The 19,045-nt window shown below is 40.1% G+C and overlaps 1 protein-coding gene across 2 annotated transcripts in view; it reads right to left on the reverse strand.

The window, feature by feature from the left end:
* LOC128642089 (interferon-induced very large GTPase 1) overlaps window positions 1-19,045 on the reverse strand; it is a 290,478-nt gene that overhangs the window by 115,637 nt on the left and 155,796 nt on the right. For both annotated transcript variants that reach the window (XM_053694747.1, XM_053694746.1), the window contains exon 4: window positions 11,386-11,486. In XM_053694747.1, coding sequence (XP_053550722.1) covers window positions 11,386-11,486 — 101 coding nt within the window. The remainder of the gene's footprint in view (window positions 1-11,385; window positions 11,487-19,045) is intronic.

Raw genomic sequence — 19,045 nt, forward strand, 5'->3', positions numbered from 1 at the left:
TGTTTGTATAGCGTTAGCATGTACAGAGCAATATATTTAGTATTAATGTATGTGTTACGGTTACCCTTAGTCTCGCTGAGAGATGGACCGCTTAGTAGCCTGGATCCCTATTGCTAAAGAGGGGAGAAGCTGCTTTCCATAGTATTCTATATGAGTCTCGCAAATATAGAATAATCTCCCTTAGCTGCAGTACAGCTAGGATACCCTTCTGCCCACAAAAACGAGTCAACGCTGCGATTGAGGGTCAAAACAAGAAGTCAGGACTGGGATGCCCAGCCTGCTTTTTATTAAAGTTACATGCACACAGGGCACTCCCAGGGGGAGAGGGGGGGAAGCACAAAATCCCCCATCACACATTTAGATAGAGAGCACTGTCCTTTGACAGGCCACAATAGGATTACAGTACTTAAGATAACAAGTTTACAAGTTCATCTTATCAATTAGCAGTCTGGCTCCAGAGGTGATTAGACAATAGTTTCTAAAAGCTGAAAAAAAAGAGTTAACTCTTTATGAAATGAAACTTGTTACGGTTTTCTTGGAGCCCTTCTTAGGCGCTGGCTTGCTGGTTCAGGCATTGCTGCTGGGAAATAAGCTCTTCACAACAAAATAACTAATGCTTCTGTAACATTGCTCCCTTTCTGTGGAACACTCTGGCAGACACGGTCTGACCCCTTTTCGGGGCAGACTAAGGCTGTCCAGACCGCTGGTTATGCGGGGCTGAGGTCGGTTTGTCTGGACAACCCGTCGGCGTTGCCATTCTGTTTCCCAGGTCTGTAAGTAATGGTGAAATTGAAGGTTTGCAACGATAAGCTCCAACGTAATAGCCTGCCGTTATCTCCAGAGACCCGGTTCAGCCACACCAACGGGTTATGGTCGGTGACCAGAGTGAACTCCTGACCATATAAATAGGGAGTCAATTTCTTTAATGCCCACACCAAAGCCAAACACTCCTTTTCGACCTGCTGCATAGCTGACTTCGCGGGGCAGGAGCTTCCGGCTGATGTAGGCAACTGGATGCTCCCCTCCATCTTCGCCTACTTGGCTGAGGACGGCTCCCAGCCCGAACATGGAAGCATCGGTATGGACGATAAAACGTTTGTTAAGGGCTGGGGCCGCCAAGACAGGAGCGTTAATTAGAGCATTTTTGAGAGCCTGGAAAGCCGTTTCACAGTGGGGAGACCACAGGACCTGTCGAGGTAAGTTCTTCTTGGTCAAGTCAGTCAGGGGTTTGGCAAGTGTGCTGTAGTCTGGTACGAACCGTCTATAGTACCCTGCCGTGCCCAGGAAGGCTAGGACCTGAGTCTTAGTGATGGGGGTGGGCCAATTGGCGACAGCTTCTATTTTGGCCGGCTCTGGTCGCTGCTTTCCACACCCCACCCGGTGACCCAGGTACTGTACCTCGGCCATCCCAAAGTGGCATTTTTCTGGCTTCAGAGTCAGGCCAGCAGCCCGGATCTGATCCAGAACCATTCCCACATGAGCTAAGTGGTCCTCCCAGGACTCACTGTGGATCGCTATGTCGTCCAGGTAGGCGCAAGCAAAACTCTGGAAGCCATCCAGGAGCCTATCCACCAAGCGCTGGAATGTAGCTGGGGCATTCTTCATCCCAAACGGCATTACCCTAAACTGATATAAGCCGAATGGGGTGACGAATGCCGACTTGGGGATAGCCTCCGGGGCCAGGGGAATCTGCCAGTAACCTTTGCAGAGGTCAATAGTGGTCAGGTAATTTCCCCTGGCTATACGATCGAGTAGCTCGTCTACCCTGGGCATAGGGTAAGCGTCCGTCACGGTATTTTCATTGAGCCTCCGATAGTCTACGCAGAACCGGGTGGTCCCATCTTTCTTGGGCACCAAGACAACTGGGGAGGCCCAGGGACTATCGGAGGGCTCAATTACCCTGAGCTGGAGCATCTCATCGATCTCCTTCTTCATTCCTGTCCTAACTGCTTCGGGGATTCGGTACGGAGCCTGGCGCAAGGGAGCTTGTCCCGGAGTATCTACCTGGTGGGTGGTTAAAGTAGTGTACCCTGGCTTCGGGGAGAAGGTGAGGTGTTTGGACTGGAGGAGTTGGTTGAGCTGCTCCCTTTCAGTGGGGCTAAGTCGGTCCCCTATCTGAACCTGCGCCACTATACCTGTGGGGAGGCTCTTTTCTAATAGGTCTGGAATGGGTAAACTGTCGGGGTCTTCCTGAGGGGAACAACATACGGCCGTCACGTTCTCTGGTCGCTCAAAATATTCCTTGAGCATGTTTACATGGAATGTCTTTCTAAGATTGTTGTCGTGGCAGCTAGCTATCACATAAGTGGTGTCTCCCCTTTTCTCTACGATCTGGTAGGGACCCTGCCAGGACGCCTGCAATTTGTCTGTCTTCACCGGCTTAAGTACTAACACCTTTTGTCCTATGGTGAAGATTCTCTTTCGGGCCCCCCGATCGTACCATACTTTCTGTCTTCTCTGGGCCAACTGGAGATTAGCCCGCACGGATTTGGCTAATTGCTCCATTCGGTCCCTGAGTTCCAGCACGTATGGCACAATGGGGACACCGTCAGCCTCCATCTCTCCCTCCCAGTGCTCCCGGATCAGGTTTAGGGGTCCCCGTACCTTTCTTCCGTAGAGCAACTCGAAGGGAGAGAACCCTGTCGTTTCCTGGGGCACCTCCCGATAAGCAAATAGGAGGTGCGGCAGGAAGCGTTCCCAGTCTCGGTATTCCTGAGTGAACGTCTTGAGCATTTGCTTGAGGGTCCCATTGAACCTCTCACACAGCCCGTTCGTCTGGGGGTGGTATGGGGAGCTTAGGAGGGACTTAATTTTGCAAACCTGCCAGAGTTGTTGGGTCAATTCAGCCGTAAATTGGGTGCCTCGGTCGGATAGGATTTCTTTTGGAAATCCTACCCGGGAGAACACCTGTACTAGTGCATTCGCTACCGTATCCGCTTGTATGTTGGATAGGGCGACAGCCTCTGGGTACCTGGTAGCGTAGTCCACTACGGTAAGAATGTATCGCTTACCGGAGGGACTAGGGGTAGCCAGTGGTCCCACTAGGTCAATAGCAACCCGGCTGAAGGGTTCCTCTACAATGGGCATATTTACTAGCTGGGCTTTAGGGTGATCGCCTCGCCTTCCTACTCGTTGACACACATCGCAGGTGTTACAGTAAGTTCTAACGTCAGCGTGCACCCCTGGCCAAAAGAACGTGTGAGTAATGCGGTGTAGGGTACGGGTAACGGCTAGGTGGCCTGCTAAGGGGATGTCGTGGCCTATTTTGAGGATTTCTTGACGGTATTTGTGGGGCACTACCAGCTGTCGCCTACGCTGTCCCCTTTTCTCTGTCCAGCGGTATAGTTTCCCTTTTTCCCATAAGAATGTTTCGTTATCTGCCCCGCCCCCTCCGGTCTCTGCTCGTTCCCGGTACTTTTGTAAGGTCGGGTCAGTCTTAGACTCTGCCTCGAAAGCATCTGGGGTGTCCCAGGGTATGGGGCCTAACCTGTCAGGCAAGGTCGGGGTAGGTCTTACCTGTGTCTCCCGCACTGGTGAAAGCTCTCGCTCCGTCCGGGCTTGGGCCCGTGTAGTCACTGGGTCCGCCTCGTTGTTGCATACTGGAGCATAGGCAGAAGTCATGGGGCCCAAATCGTTGCCCAGTAGTACTTCGGCAGGTAAATTATCCATTAGGCCCACGTTCACAGCCCCCTTTCCCGCTCCCCAATCAAGATGCACTTTAGCTGTTGGAATTTTGTACACATCCCCCCCCGCCACTCTAACGGCCACAGTCTGTCCGGATCGCTTGTGCTCTGGCACCAAATGACTCTGTACCAGCGTGATAGTAGCCCCTGTGTCTCGCAATCCCTCGGTAGATCGCCCCTCGAGCCATACCCTCTGCCGATGGTGCTGGCGGTTATCTGAGGCAGCATATACAGGGTCTGCCTCGTGAAGCGGCCCCACATATCCCTCCATAGGGGCCTCTTGGTTAACACAGAGGGCCCGGGCCGGACGATAGGACCCAGAGGGGTCATTGTAATTCCTGGGTGTCTGGTGCGTATTAAGGGGGCAGCTAGCCATGAAATGCCCTGGTTGCTTGCATCGGTGGCAAGTCGGTCTGGGACGCTCAGAGCTGTTATTGGGTGGTCCTGAGTGTCGGACGGGCCCTGTGGGCACCGGGGCTCGGAATTCAGCACGAGGGGGTGCACGGTAAACCTCTCTGGGTTCGACCCGTGCTGGAGCTCGGTAGTTCATGGGTTCGTGAAGACGGGAGTCATAATGTTCATCGGCCAATTTGGCTGCTTCTTCTAAGGTAGAAGGCCGCCTGTCTCGCAGCCATTCCTTCCCTTGCTGTTCCATGCCATTATAAAAATGTTCTAAGAGAAACAATTGTAAAATTTCCTCCCCAGTCACCGCTTTACTTCCGCTCAGCCAGTGATTTGCCGCTCTCCGCATTCGGTGCGCCCATTCCATATGGGTATCGTTAGGCTTCTTTTCCGTGCCCCGAAACTGTCGGCGATACGTGTCCGGAGTTACAGCGTACCGTCGCAACAGTGTCTCCTTAACTAGCTCATACTGTGTCACTTCCTCAGCACCCAGAGTACGAAAGGCTTCCAGGGCTCGCCCGGATAGTTTCCCAGACAATATCGTGGGCCACTCTCTGTTGGGAATCTGGTGCAGGGCACATTGCCTTTCGAAGTCCGCCAAATATTCATCAATCCCTGTCTCGCTCTCTAGGAAGGGTCGAAATGCCGCATAGGGTATCTTGGGCCTCCCAGCATTTTCGACAGGGATGATTACCTGCGGGGCTTCAGCATTGCGGTGTGCGTTCGCTAGGTTGAGTTCGTGGGCTCGAGTCTCTCGTATATCCTCGTCCGCCTCCGCCATCAACTGCTGTACCAATTCCATGGAGGGGTTCGGCCCGTATAATGAGAGCCTTTCCCGAACAATCCTGGTTTTTTCGTCACTAATCGTGGTCGGTGTTTCCGCCATTGTGAAGCTCTGATCCAGTTCGGTCAATTCTGCGATCAGCTCTCTCCTCGGCCGGTTGCTGGCGTACCCCCCTCTGCTTTCAAGTAAATCCTTTAGGGTTGTACGCTTCAATTTTTCGTAAGCGCTCTCCATCCGTTCTGTACCTCTCCTAGGAAATCCAGGAAAATCCCGCCGCTGCCGCCAAATGTTACGGTTACCCTTAGTCTCGCTGAGAGATGGACCGCTTAGTAGCCTGGATCCCTATTGCTAAAGAGGGGAGAAGCTGCTTTCCATAGTATTCTATATGAGTCTCGCAAATATAGAATAATCTCCCTTAGCTGCAGTACAGCTAGGATACCCTTCTGCCCACAAAAACGAGTCAACGCTGCGATTGAGGGTCAAAACAAGAAGTCAGGACTGGGATGCCCAGTCTGCTTTTTATTAAAGTTACATGCACACAGGGCACTCCCAGGGGGAGAGGGGGGGAAGCACAAAATCCCCCATCACACATTTAGATAGAGAGCACTGTCCTTTGACAGGCCACAATAGGATTACAGTACTTAAGATAACAAGTTTACAAGTTCATCTTATCAATTAGCAGTCTGGCTCCAGAGGTGATTAGACAATAGTTTCTAAAAGCTGAAAAAAAAGAGTTAACTCTTTATGAAATGAAACTTGTTACGGTTTTCTTGGAGCCCTTCTTAGGCGCTGGCTTGCTGGTTCAGGCATTGCTGCTGGGAAATAAGCTCTTCACAACAAAATAACTAATGCTTCTGTAACAGTATGTAATTTTTGTATAGCACTATTATGTACAGAGCACTATATTTAGTATTAATGTATGTAATGTTTGTATAGCGCTAGCATATACAGAGCACTATATTTAGTACTAATGTATGTAATGTTTGTATATCGCTAGCATGTACAGAGCACTATATGTAGTACTAATGTATGTAATGTTTGTATAGCGCTAGCATGTACAGAGCACTATATTTAGTATTAATGTATGTAATGTTTGTATAGCGCTAGCATGTACAGAGCACTATATTTAGTACCAATGTATGTAATGTTTGTATAGCGCTAGCAAGTACAGAGCACTATATTTAGTATTAATGTATGTAATGTTTGTATAGCACTAGCAAGTACAGAGCACTATATTTAGTATTAATGTATGTAATGTTTGTATAGTGCTAGCATGTACAGAGCACTATATTTAGTACTAATGTATGTAATGTTTGTATAGTGCTAGCATGTACAGAGCACTATATTTAGTACTAATGTATGTAATGTTTGTATAGTGCTAGCATGTACAGAGCACTATATTTAGTACTAATGTACGTAATGTTTGTATAGCGCTAGCATGTACAGAGCACTATATTTAGTAGTAATGTGTGTAATGTTTGTATAGCACTAGCAGATACACAGCACTATATTTAGTACTAATGTACGTAATGTTTGTATAGCGCTAGCATGTACAGAGCACTATATTTAGTAGTAATGTGTGTAATGTTTGTATAGCACTAGCAGATACAGAGCACTATATTTAGTACTAATGTACGTAATGTTTGTATAGCGCTAGCATGTACAGAGCACTATATTTAGTATTAATGTATATAATGTTTGTATAGCCCTAGCATGTACAGAGCACTATATTTAGTATTAATGTATGTAATGTTTGTATATCGCTAGCATGTACAGAGCATTATATTTAGTACTAATGTATGTAATGTTTGTATAGCGCTAGCAAATACAGAGCACTATATTTAGTATTAATGTATGTAATGTTTCTATAGCGCTAGCATGTACAGAGCAGTATATTTAGTATTAATGTATGTAATGTTTGTATAGTGCTAGCGTGTACAGAGCAGTATATTTAGTATTAATGTATGTAATGTTTGTATAGTGCTAGCATGTACAGAGCACTATATTTAGTATTAATGTATGTAATGTTTGTATAGCACTAGCATGTACATAGCAATATATCTAGTATTAATGTATTTAATGTTTGTATAGCGCGAACATGTACAGAGCACTATAGTTAGTACTAATGTATGTAATGTTTGTATAGCGCTAGCGTGTACAGAGCAATATATTTAGTATTAATGTATGTAATGTTTCTATAGCGCTAGCATGTACAGAGCACTATATTTAGTATTAATGTATGTAATGTTTGTATAGTGCTAGCATGTACAGAGCACTATATATAGTATTAATGTATGTAATATTTGTATAGAGCTAGCATGTACAGAGCAATATATTTTGTATTAATGTATGTAATGTTTGTATAGCGCTAGCATGTACAGAGCACTATATATAGTATTAATGTATGTAATATTTGTATAGAGCTAGCATGTACAGAGCAATATATTTTGTATTAATGTATGTAATGTTTGTATAGCGCTAGCAGGTACAGAGCACTATATTTAGTATTAATGTATGTAATGTTTGTATAGCGCTAGCGTGTACAGAGCACTATATTTAGTATTAATGTATGTAATGTTTGTATAGCGCTAGCATGTACAGAGCACTATATTTAGTATTAATGTATGTAATGTTTGTATAGTGCTAGCATGTACAGAGCAGTATATTTAGTATTAATGTATGTAATGTGTATATAGCGCTAGCAGGTACAGAGCAATATATTTAGTATTAATGTATGTAATGTGTATATAGCGCTAGCATGTACAGAGCACTATATTTAGTAGTAATGTGTGTAATGTTTGTATAGCGCTAGCATGTACCGAGCACTATATTTAGTACTAATGTATGTAATGTTTGTATAGTGCTAGCATGTACAGAGCAATATATTTAGTATTAATGTATGTAATGTTTGTATAGCGCTAGCATGTACAGAGCAATATATTTAGTATTAATGTATGTAATGTTTGTATAGCGCTAGCATGTACAGAGCACTATATTTAGTATTAATGTATGTAATGTTTGTATAGCGCTAGCATGTACAGAGCACTATATTTAGTATTAATGTATGTAATGTTTGTATAGCGCTAGCATGTACAGAGCACTATATTTAGTATTAATGTATGTAACGTTTGTATAGCGCTAGCACGTGCAGAGCACTATATTTAGTATTAATGTATTTAATGTTTGTATAGCGCTAGTATGTACAGAGCAATATATTTAGTACTAATGTATGTAATGTTTATATAGCGCTAGCATGTACAGAGCACTATATTTAGTATTTATGTATGTAATTTTTGTATAGCGCTAGCATATACAGAGCACTATATTTAGTATTAATGTATGTAATGTTTGTATAGCGTTAGCATGTACAGAGCAATATATTTAGTATTAATGTATATAATGTTTGTATAGCGTTAGCATGTACAGAGCACTATATTTAGTATTAATGTATGTAATGTGTGTATAGTGCTAGCATGTACAGAGCACTATATTTAGTACTAATGTATGTAATGTTTGTATAGTGCTAGCATGTACAGAGCACTATATTTAGTACTAATGTATGTAATGTTTGTCCGCTAGCATGTACAGAGCACTATATTTAGTATTAATGTATGTAATGTTTGTATAGCGTTAGCATGTACAGAGCACTATATTTAGTATTAATGTATGTAATGTTTGTATAGCGCGAACATGTACAGAGCACTATATTTAGTACTAATGTATGTAATGTTTGTATAGCGTTAGCATGTACAGAGCAATATATTTAGTATTAATGTATGTAATTTTTGTATAGCACTATTATGTACAGAGCACTATATTTAGTATTAATGTATGTAATGTTTGTATAGCGCTAGCATATACAGAGCACTATATTTAGTACTAATGTATGTAATGTTTGTATATCGCTAGCATGTACAGAGCACTATATGTAGTACTAATGTATGTAATGTTTGTATAGCGCTAGCATGTACAGAGCACTATATTTAGTATTAATGTATGTAATGTTTGTATAGCGCTAGCATGTACAGAGCACTATATTTAGTACTAATGTATGTAATGTTTGTATAGCGCTAGCATGTACAGAGCACTATATTTAGTATTAATGTATGTAATGTTTGTATAGTGCTAACATGTACAGAGCACTATATTTAGTATTAATGTATGTAATGTTTGTATAGCGCTAGCATGTACAGAGCACTATATTTAGTATTAATGTATGTAATGTTTGTATAGCGCTAGCATGTACAGAGCAATATATTTAGTACTAATGTATGTAATGTTTGTATAGTGCTAGCATGTACAGAGCACTATATTTAGTACTAATGTATGTAATGTTTGTCCGCTAGCATGTACAGAGCACTATATTTAGTACTAATGTATGTAATGTTTGTATAGCGTTAGCATGTACAGAGCAATATATTTAGTATTAATGTATGTAATTTTTGTATAGCACTATTATGTACAGAGCACTATATTTAGTATTAATGTATGTAATGTTTGTATAGCGCTAGCATATACAGAGCACTATATTTAGTACTAATGTATGTAATGTTTGTATATCGCTAGCATGTACAGAGCACTATATGTAGTACTAATGTATGTAATGTTTGTATAGCGCTAGCATGTACAGAGCACTATATTTAGTATTAATGTATGTAATGTTTGTATAGCGCTAGCATGTACAGAGCACTATATTTAGTATTAATGTATGTAATGTTTGTATAGCGCTAGCTTGTACTGACCACTATATTTAGTATTAATGTATGTAATGTTTGTATAGCGCTAGCATGTACAGAGCACTATATTTATACTAATGTATGTAATGTTTGTATAGTGCTAGCTTGTACTGACCACTATATTTAGTATTAATGTATGTTATGATTGTATAGCGCTAGCATGTACAGAGCACTATATGTAGTACTAATGTATGTAATGTTTGTATAGCGCTAGCATGTACAGAGCACTATATTTAGTATTAATGTATGTAATGTTTGTATAGCGCTAGCATGTACAGAGCACTATATTTAGTATTAATGTATGTAATGTTTGTATAGCGCTAGCATGTACAGAGCACTATATTTAGTATTAATGTATGTAATGTTTGTATAGCGCTAGCATGTACAGAGCACTATATTTAGTATTAATGTATGTAATGTTTGTATAGCGCTAGCATGTACAGAGCACTATATTTAGTACTAATGTATGTAATGTTTGTATAGTGCTAGCATGTACAGAGCACTATATTTAGTACTAATGTATGTATAGCACTAGCATGTACAGAGCACTATATTTATACTAATGTATGTAATGTTTGTATAGCGCTAGCATGTACAGAGCACTATATTTATACTAATGTATGTAATGTTTGTATAGCGCTAGCATGTACAGAGCACTATATTTAGTATTAATGTATGTAATGTTTGTATAGCACTAGCATGTACAGAGCACTATATTTAGTATTAATGTATGTAATGTTTGTATAGCGCTAGCATGTACAGAGCACTATATTTAGTATTAATGTATGTAATGTTTGTATAGCGCTAGCATGTACAGAGCACTATATTTAGTATTAATGTATGTAATGTTTGTATAGCGCTAGCATGTACAGAGCACTATATTTAGTATTAATGTATGTAATGTTTGTATAGCGCTAGCACGTATAAAGCACTATATTTAGTATTAATGTATGTCATGTTTGTATAGCGCTAGTATGTACAGAGCACTATATTTAGTACTACTGTATGTAATGTTTGTATAGTGCTAGCATGTACAGAGCACTATATTTAGTATTAATGTATGTAATGTTTGTATAGCGCTAGCATGTACAGAGCACTATATTTAGTATTAATGTATGTAATGTTTGTATAGCGCTAGCTTGTACTGACCACTATATTTAGTATTAATGTATGTAATGTTTGTATAGCGCTAGCATGTACAGAGCACTATATTTATACTAATGTATGTAATGTTTGTATAGCGCTAGCTTGTACTGACCACTATATTTAGTATTAATGTATGTTATGATTGTATAGCCCTTGCATGTACAGAGCACTATAGGAGTAACACAAAATGACCAAACACAATACAGAGGAATTGGTACCCTTGTCACAATGCACTTTATACTTTTGGGCTTTCTCTTACAACAGGTAAGCAACACCCAAAACCATGATTAGTAGCACTTCTGTTTCGTTAAGGGAAATGTCATCAAGCCTAACAAACAGGCCTACGGATATTCGCTTCTAAAGACACCCTGAGAGATTATTTGTCTTTCACTCATGAAATAACTGACTACAGCTGTTACCTCTATAGAGAGGCAGGAGTAGATACCCCTCTCATTGACAAGACTTATTATTTGTCTTGTGATGATCTATAGAATCATTTCCGATAACAAACTGCTATTTTTCCAGTTACATTGTGTTCTCTTGACCCACAGATATTTTATGTTCATGAAATACAAAACTCTTCATCTGCACTTAAACTGATACAATTCCAACAACTAATGATTTAGGGACATACTGTTAAGGATTCCTGTTTGCTATCAGAATGCTTCGGCTGTTTTGATTTGGTGGGTCCTAAGTCTTCCTTGGATGATGGAGTCCCAGATTGTTGTGATGGGCCTGTTTAGAGAAAAAATTAAAGATGTTACAAGGGAAGCCTATGAAATCAGTAAATGTCCTTGTTCAAACTAGACAAGATCTGATTCAATTCTCAACACACACAGAAAAGAAGCCTTTATTACAGAATTACAGTGTAGTAGAAGGGGGGACGTATAAGTGCCATGTGCTGAGACTCCCTCAGTGAAGGTAACAGTTGTTAGGGAATAATATCAAGGGGATAGGCAGTACGGTGGGAAGATGAAAGGAGAGCAGAAACCTCCTCCTCTGTAACAGGAGTGAAAGTGTTGATTATTTGGGTAGCCTGAGATTGAAAGTTTGCAGTGATTTGTGAGGAGTAGATATTGTTGTTGTGCAGGGAGCTTATTTCATGTTGGATGAAGTTGATTTTAGTTTTGAAAGGGATAGAAAAGTCATGTGCTGTGAGAGAAGTGGTAATGGGCTGAGAGGGAGGGCACAGGAAGGTATTACAATTGGATAAAATATGCTTAGGATTGTGGGACATAGATGAAATAATAGTTGCAAAGTAGTTTTGGTTGGATAAATTGAGGCCAGATGAGTAGTACCACAGCATAAGTTTGTAATGCAAGAAGTCAGCAGAGGAGCGAGATTTCCTCCAGTGCCGTTCTGCAGTGCAGGTGCATTTTTGCAAGTAGAGTGTCAGATGTGTGTGCCAAGGTTGGGGGTGTGTCTGCTGGGTGCGAGCTATGGAAGGAGGGGCTATTTTTCCGAGGTCAGAATGAAATTATACAGAGGGATAGATTCTTCAGGACAGGAAAGGGAGATTGTAGAGAGGAGGTAGTTTATAGTGTGAGAGAGTAGTTCTGTGTTTATGGTGTGTACGTTACTACAGAGTCTGTTTGAAGGGTTAGGTGGGGTTCTCCAGTAGGTGTAGTGATGCTGCATTTTAAGAGTTGATGGTCAGAGGTTGGGAATAGATAATTAGTAAATTGTGAAACAGAACAATGGTGGCTGAAGATTAGGTCAATTGAATAGTCATCTTTGTGAGTGGGGGGATTAGTCCACTGTAAGAGGCCAAATGATGAAGTGAGCTCCAGGAACTTTAAAACTCCAGGAGCTCTAGGGTTATCAATAGGAATATTGAAGTTTTCAAGAATGAAGGCAGGTGAGTCACAGGAGAGGAAGTGAGGTAGCCATGAGTTAACGTGGTCAAGGAGAAGGGTGGGTGACCCGGGGGGGCAATAAATGGCAGCAATGGATAGGGGTGAGAAAAAAAAATCTATGGGCTTCAAAGTAAGAGAACGTGAGGGGGTATTTTTGAAAAGTGCAACAGGAAGAGAAAAGGAGGCCAACACTGCCTCCTTGCTTGTTACCATATATACCTTTATATCTATAGGAATAGATATACATATAGAAATATGTATTTACAATAAAAAAGTACATTATCCTGTAGCTGATGGACATTGGAATGTGAAATATGTACAGTAAATATGAAGTAAAACACATAAATATGTAAAGGGACAGTCTAGTCCAAATTAAACTTTCATAATTCAGATAGGGCATGCAATTTTTACCAACTTTCCAATTTACTTTTATAATCAAATTTGCTTTGTTCTCTTGGCATTTTTTTGTTGAAAGCTAAACCTAGGTATGCTCATATGCTAAAAAAAAATCTTCCCCTATCCTTTGCACAACTTCTAAAGTCATGCTAACCAGACTCTCATTATATTTGATTGGGCTCAAACAAAGCATTTACTTTCAACTCTTAATACAAAGTTTACTTGTAGCGCAATTAGCACTCTAGCGAAAGCACTAAATAGTGCTCCACTCGTAATCTGGCACTTTATGTTTGTAAAGTTGGCTGGATAATGGAAGTTGTCTTGCTGGTGGTGCTAAAAAAAAAAAAAATATACAACAAATATTGAAGATATTCTCTGCTTTTTTTGTTGAATTGACTAAACATAAACTCACAAAGGAGCGCCAAGTACACAATTGTACCATATTCCTATAGCAACATTAAATGCAAAAAACTCCAAACACAGATATTCCTAAAGAGAACACAGTGAGAACAGCGTACAGAATATAAATATAAATACAAATATATATACACGTAAAATATGTATCCTACTATGTACTAAACGTCCAATCAGCCGTAACAATAATGTCTCTGGAAATATCCACCAAAGATAAGGATCCCCAGGACGGCGCTTCTGTATCTTTTGCAGCTCCTTCTCTGCTCACTGGTGTAGTTTCCATGGCTATAAGAAATGATCCTAATCGAAAAGAAAAACATGGAGCACATGCGCATAACAGAGACAAACAATCTAAGTGTCGTAATTTCAGTGCAAAAACATTTATCAAAACATAAAAAAATCCCCTCACAAAGAAAACCTCAAATATTATGAGGTATATAAAAAGCGTGTGTTACAGGTTACTCCCTCCGGTCACTGGACAGCGTCCTCTCTTCATGTCAAAACACCTCCCGTGTTTGCGTATAGTTCGTATGTACAACTCACACTACTGTCCCTCACTCAGGGAGATTCACAGATGGATACACTATAAAGGGGAATATCCAAAGAGAGTCCAGTTCTCAAAGGTTACGTTTGGTAAAGCCGGCTCAGGAAAAAAAAAACTACTACAAACGAAAGTCGTCACTGTACATGTATGTGGGTGAGGCCTTACACGTTTCGCAGGGCTCCTCCCCACTTCATTAGAGGCTATGCCCACTCCTCTACAATCAGTCTTACTGGAGTGTTGGAGTCCCCAAAACTCATCCTCATTCATGTTATTCAATAGTGATACATCATTTAGCAAGTAATTACTTATTTAACTCCAAGTGTTCAAAATGTATCATAATGCTCCTATATACATCCATATATATTTATACTTTCACTTTTTAAAGGAAAGTGACCTACATAGTGAGTACATTCACTAGTTTCACTGTTTAAACAAAAAAGAGATCCCACATATCATATTGTATTAAGCAAAACAACAGTAATTCAAAATTAAAGACAACATATAAAAACAACATATAAAAACCACATACCTATTTATCCCACTGCACAAATAAGTACATAGGTATATGAGCAAACTAAAAACTTGTAAAAGGTAATTCTATACCAAAACGCATCCTAAATCTCCTAAAACCAATCCCTTGCAAAAAATAGCATATATTGGTACAAAACACAAGTCTATTATATTTTCAACACTCCCTAAAATTAGTGATAAGATGTTTAATCATCTAAAAAAGCTGCTAGATCTATATCCCAGTTGAGACCTACTGGCTCCATATTACCCAACTTATGGATTCAGTATGTCTCTCGTTGTCTTAATTTCATCAAATGGTCCCCCTCTTTCTGTATTTTTAATATACTCAATGGCCTCTAGTTATCAAGCCGTCAACCGCAAATACGCTGGAATTCCACAGCGTATTTGTGGCGAGGCTGATTCGCTGTAGTTATGAAGCCCTACAGACCGGCAAAAGTAGAATCTAGTGACGTAAGCTACGATCCGCCGGACTCAGTCCGACACAGATCGATTCTTACGTCATTCCAGATGTGCTGAATGCAAGTCCGGCACAATCTGACTACTTTTGAAAGTTATCAAATTCCTACCAGGTACGCTCGGCACTTTTCCGGCCCAGCGTACATGGTTTTCAATCCGCCTCCCTGGAGGCGGCAGATCCCATAGGAATCAATGGGAGTCTGACCATAGCGAAAGCTCATGTTCGCTGCTGCCAGATATCCCATTGATTCCTATGGGAGATGTCTGCACCTAACACCCTAACATGTACCCCGAGTCTAAACACCCCTAATCTGCCCCCCCTACACCGCTGCACCTAAATAAACTTATTAACCCCTAAACCGCCGCAACTATAATAAACATGTTAACCCCTGAACCGCCATTCCCGGACCCTGCCGCAACTATAATAAACATGTTAACCCCTAAACCGCCGCTCCCGGACCCCGCCGCCACCTACATTATACATATTAACCCCTAATCTGCCGCTCCCTATACCGCCGCCACCTACATAAACTTATTAACCCCTATCCTGCGGATCCCGGACCCCGCCGCAACAAAATAAATTGTTTAACCCCTAAACCGCCGCTCCCGGACCCCGCCGCCACCTATATTAAAGTTATTAACCCCTATCCTGCCCCCCTATACCGCTGCCACCTATATTACAATTATTAACCCCTAAACTCAAGTCTAACACTAACCCTAACCCCCCCTAACTTAAATATTATTTTAATAAATCTAAATAATATTAGTCGTATTAACTAAATTAATCCTATTTAAAACTAAATACTTACCTGTAAAATAAACCCTAAGATAGCTACAATATAACGAATAATTATATTGTAGGATTTAGTTTTATTTTACAGGCAACTTTGTATTTATTTTAACTAGGTACAATAGTTATTAAATAGTTAATAACTATTTAATAACTACCTAGCTAAAATACTTACAAAATTACCTGTAAAATAAATCCTAACCTAAGTTACAATTAAACCTAACACTACTCTATAATTAAATTAATTAAATAAATTAACTACAATTACCTACAATTAAATACAATTAAATAAACTTAACTATAGTACAAAAAACAAAAAAAACACTAAATTACAGAAAATAAAAACTTTTTACAAGAAGTTTAAACTAATTACACCTAATCTAAGCCCCCTAATAAAATAAAATAAAATAAAATAAAATAAAAATAATAATAATAATAAAAGTCCCTACCCTATACTAAATTACAAAGTAATCAGATCTTTTACCAGCCTTTAAAAGGGCTTTTTGCGGGGCATTGCCCCAAAGTAATCAGCTCTTTTACCTGTAAAAAAAAATACAACCCCCCCAACATTAAAACCCACCACCCACATACCCCTACTCTAACCCACCCAAACCCCCCTTAAAAAACCTAACACTAACCCCCTGCAGATCACCCTACCTTGAGCCGTCTTCACCCAACCGGGCCGAAATCTTCATCCAATCCGGCCAGAAGTGGTCCTCCAGAAGGTCCGAAGTCTTCATCCAATCCGGCCAGAAGAGGTCCTCCAGACAGGCATAAGTCTTTATCCAGGCGGCATCTTCAATCTTCATCCATCCGGAGCGGAGCGGAGCCATCTTCCAAGGAGCCGACGAGGAGCAATCCTCTTCAACCGACGACTGAACGACGAATGACGGTTCCTTTAAATGACGTCATCCAATATGGCGTCCCTCGAATTCCGATTGGCTGATAGGATTCTATCAGTCAATCAGAATTAAGGTAGGAAAAATCTGATTGGCTGATTGGATCAGCCAATCGGATTGAGCTCGCATTCTATTGGCTGTTCCGATCAGCCAATAGAATGCGAGCTCAATCCGATTGGCTGATTTGCCAGTGTTTCCTTATTGCCATTTCAATTATTTTTGGAAGCTCTGTTATATTTTGTAACCAATTGAATCTTCAGCTTATCACTCACTTCCTTGTATGAATCTTTTTTCTTACTGGTCATCATAGCTCTCCTATCCATTCCCTTCACGTTCTCACAAGCTCTATTTACTACATTCTCTGTGTATCTTTTAGCTTAAAACCTATTAGTGATTATCTCTGCTTCCCCTTCAAAGTCCTTGTTTTAAGTACAATTACTCTTGGCCCTCTGAAACTGCCTAAGAGGGATGTTCTGTAACCATTTTGCATGATGCCCCTATATGTATGCAAATATTCAATGGTGTCTGTGAGTTTCCTATACAGTTTGGTGTATACGCCTTCTCCCTCTTGTGCAATCTCCAAAACGTTATTATCTCCTTACTACTGTACATTCCATTGTAAACTGCAAATTGAATATGTACCTCTTTGTGTATTGTACAAACTCATTCAAGTGTTCTACTGTACCCAGCCATATAATTAGCACATGGTCAATATAACAAAACCACTGGACAATTTTGTCCCTATAGGGGTTCTCCAAGATATATATATATATATATATATATATATATATATATATATAAATCCAAAAGTGGCAGAGCGCCAAAAAGCGCAAGAGGACTCCTTGTAAGATAAAAGTATTCCAGCTTTATTCAAAAATTACACGGAGTAAAAACATAACAGCTACCAGGGCTGTGTATAGCACAAAAGATAAAAACAAACACGTCTGCCGATCAGGACCTCACGCAGACATGTTTCGTGCGGTTGCGCACTTGGTCACTGCATGTGTGTGGTCCTGATCGATAGTAACTTTATAGCCTGATTTCTTAAAGTAACAGTATACAATATTTTGTGACATTGTGTTAAAATTTCAATAGTCTATACCTAAGTTATTTGAAGTGTGTAGAGGAAAACAAATGTATACATTAAGTATATATTTAGGCCCTAATTCCACTAAAAGTGCACTGCTGCACATATATTCAATTGTAAATATTTTTGTTTGCATTGATATGTCTTAATAATTCATTGTTACCCTTTATATCACTTTTGGATTTATTTTGAAAACATTTGACTGCACAGAGTGTTTAATGGGATTTAAAAATAGATAGTTTCTAACATGCTATTTTTTTTTGTTTTAATTCACAAATAAATCCAGATCTCTCCTCATATTAAGGCCTAAAGGATTACTAGTCTGCAACTTAAAAATCCAAAAAACTTTGTGTTTGTTAAGTTTATCTTCCCTATCTCCCCCGCTTTTTCATACAGGGACATGATCTATGCCCTGAATTTTTAATAGGGAGAAATGTCTGGATACCGGCGTATCCGTTTCCTCATCCTCAATGGATCTTAAATGTTGGAGAAATCTATCTTTAATACTACGCTTCGTTTTACCTACATATTGAATATTGCACATTTGACATGTGAGTAGGTACACTACATGTGTTGTTGAACAATTTATGTAGTAATTAATATTGTATTTTTGTTGTGTAGCATTTGAGATAAAGCTATCTCCTTCAATTACATGGTGACAAGTTTTACAGATGTTTCTTCTGCACTTGAAGAAACCCTTTCTTCCTTTCAACCAACATTTGTTGGTCTTGGTAGGGAGATCAGATGGAGAAAGATAATTAGATAGAGTTTTACCTCTTTTAGATACTATGTCTATTCCTTTGCTGATTATCGTTTCTAACGTAGGGTCTGAATATAAGACAGGAATTGTCTCTTTTACAATTTTTTTAATGTTGTTAAAATCTTTACTGTAGGTAGTAATAAATCTGAGTTTATTTTTATCTTTGGAATCAGATTTTTTTGTCCTATATTTAAGTAATTCTTCCCTAGTCTTTTCCTGTACCTCTTGTTTAGCCTTATTTAGTGTTTCCTCATTGTATCCTCTCTGTTTTAGTCTGGTGGTTATGATATCACATTGTTTCACAAAGTCTTCATCATTAGAGCAGTTTCTTCTTGCTCTTATGTATTCCCCTTTGGGGATGCCTTTAAGCACATTTTTGGGATGAAATGAGTCATATTGTAAAGTGGTATTGCCAGCTGTTGGTTTTCTATAGAGAGATGTTATTATGACTTGCCTTTCCTGGTTTGCTTTTAATTCCAAATCCAAAAAATGAATGGACTCGGAATTGTATTCTCCCACAAATTTCAGGCCACATTGGTTCTGATTTAGATAGTTGCAGAA

The sequence above is a fragment of the Bombina bombina genome, chromosome 11, assembly GCF_027579735.1.
Source record: "Bombina bombina isolate aBomBom1 chromosome 11, aBomBom1.pri, whole genome shotgun sequence".
Classification (NCBI taxonomy): Eukaryota; Metazoa; Chordata; class Amphibia; order Anura; family Bombinatoridae; genus Bombina; species Bombina bombina.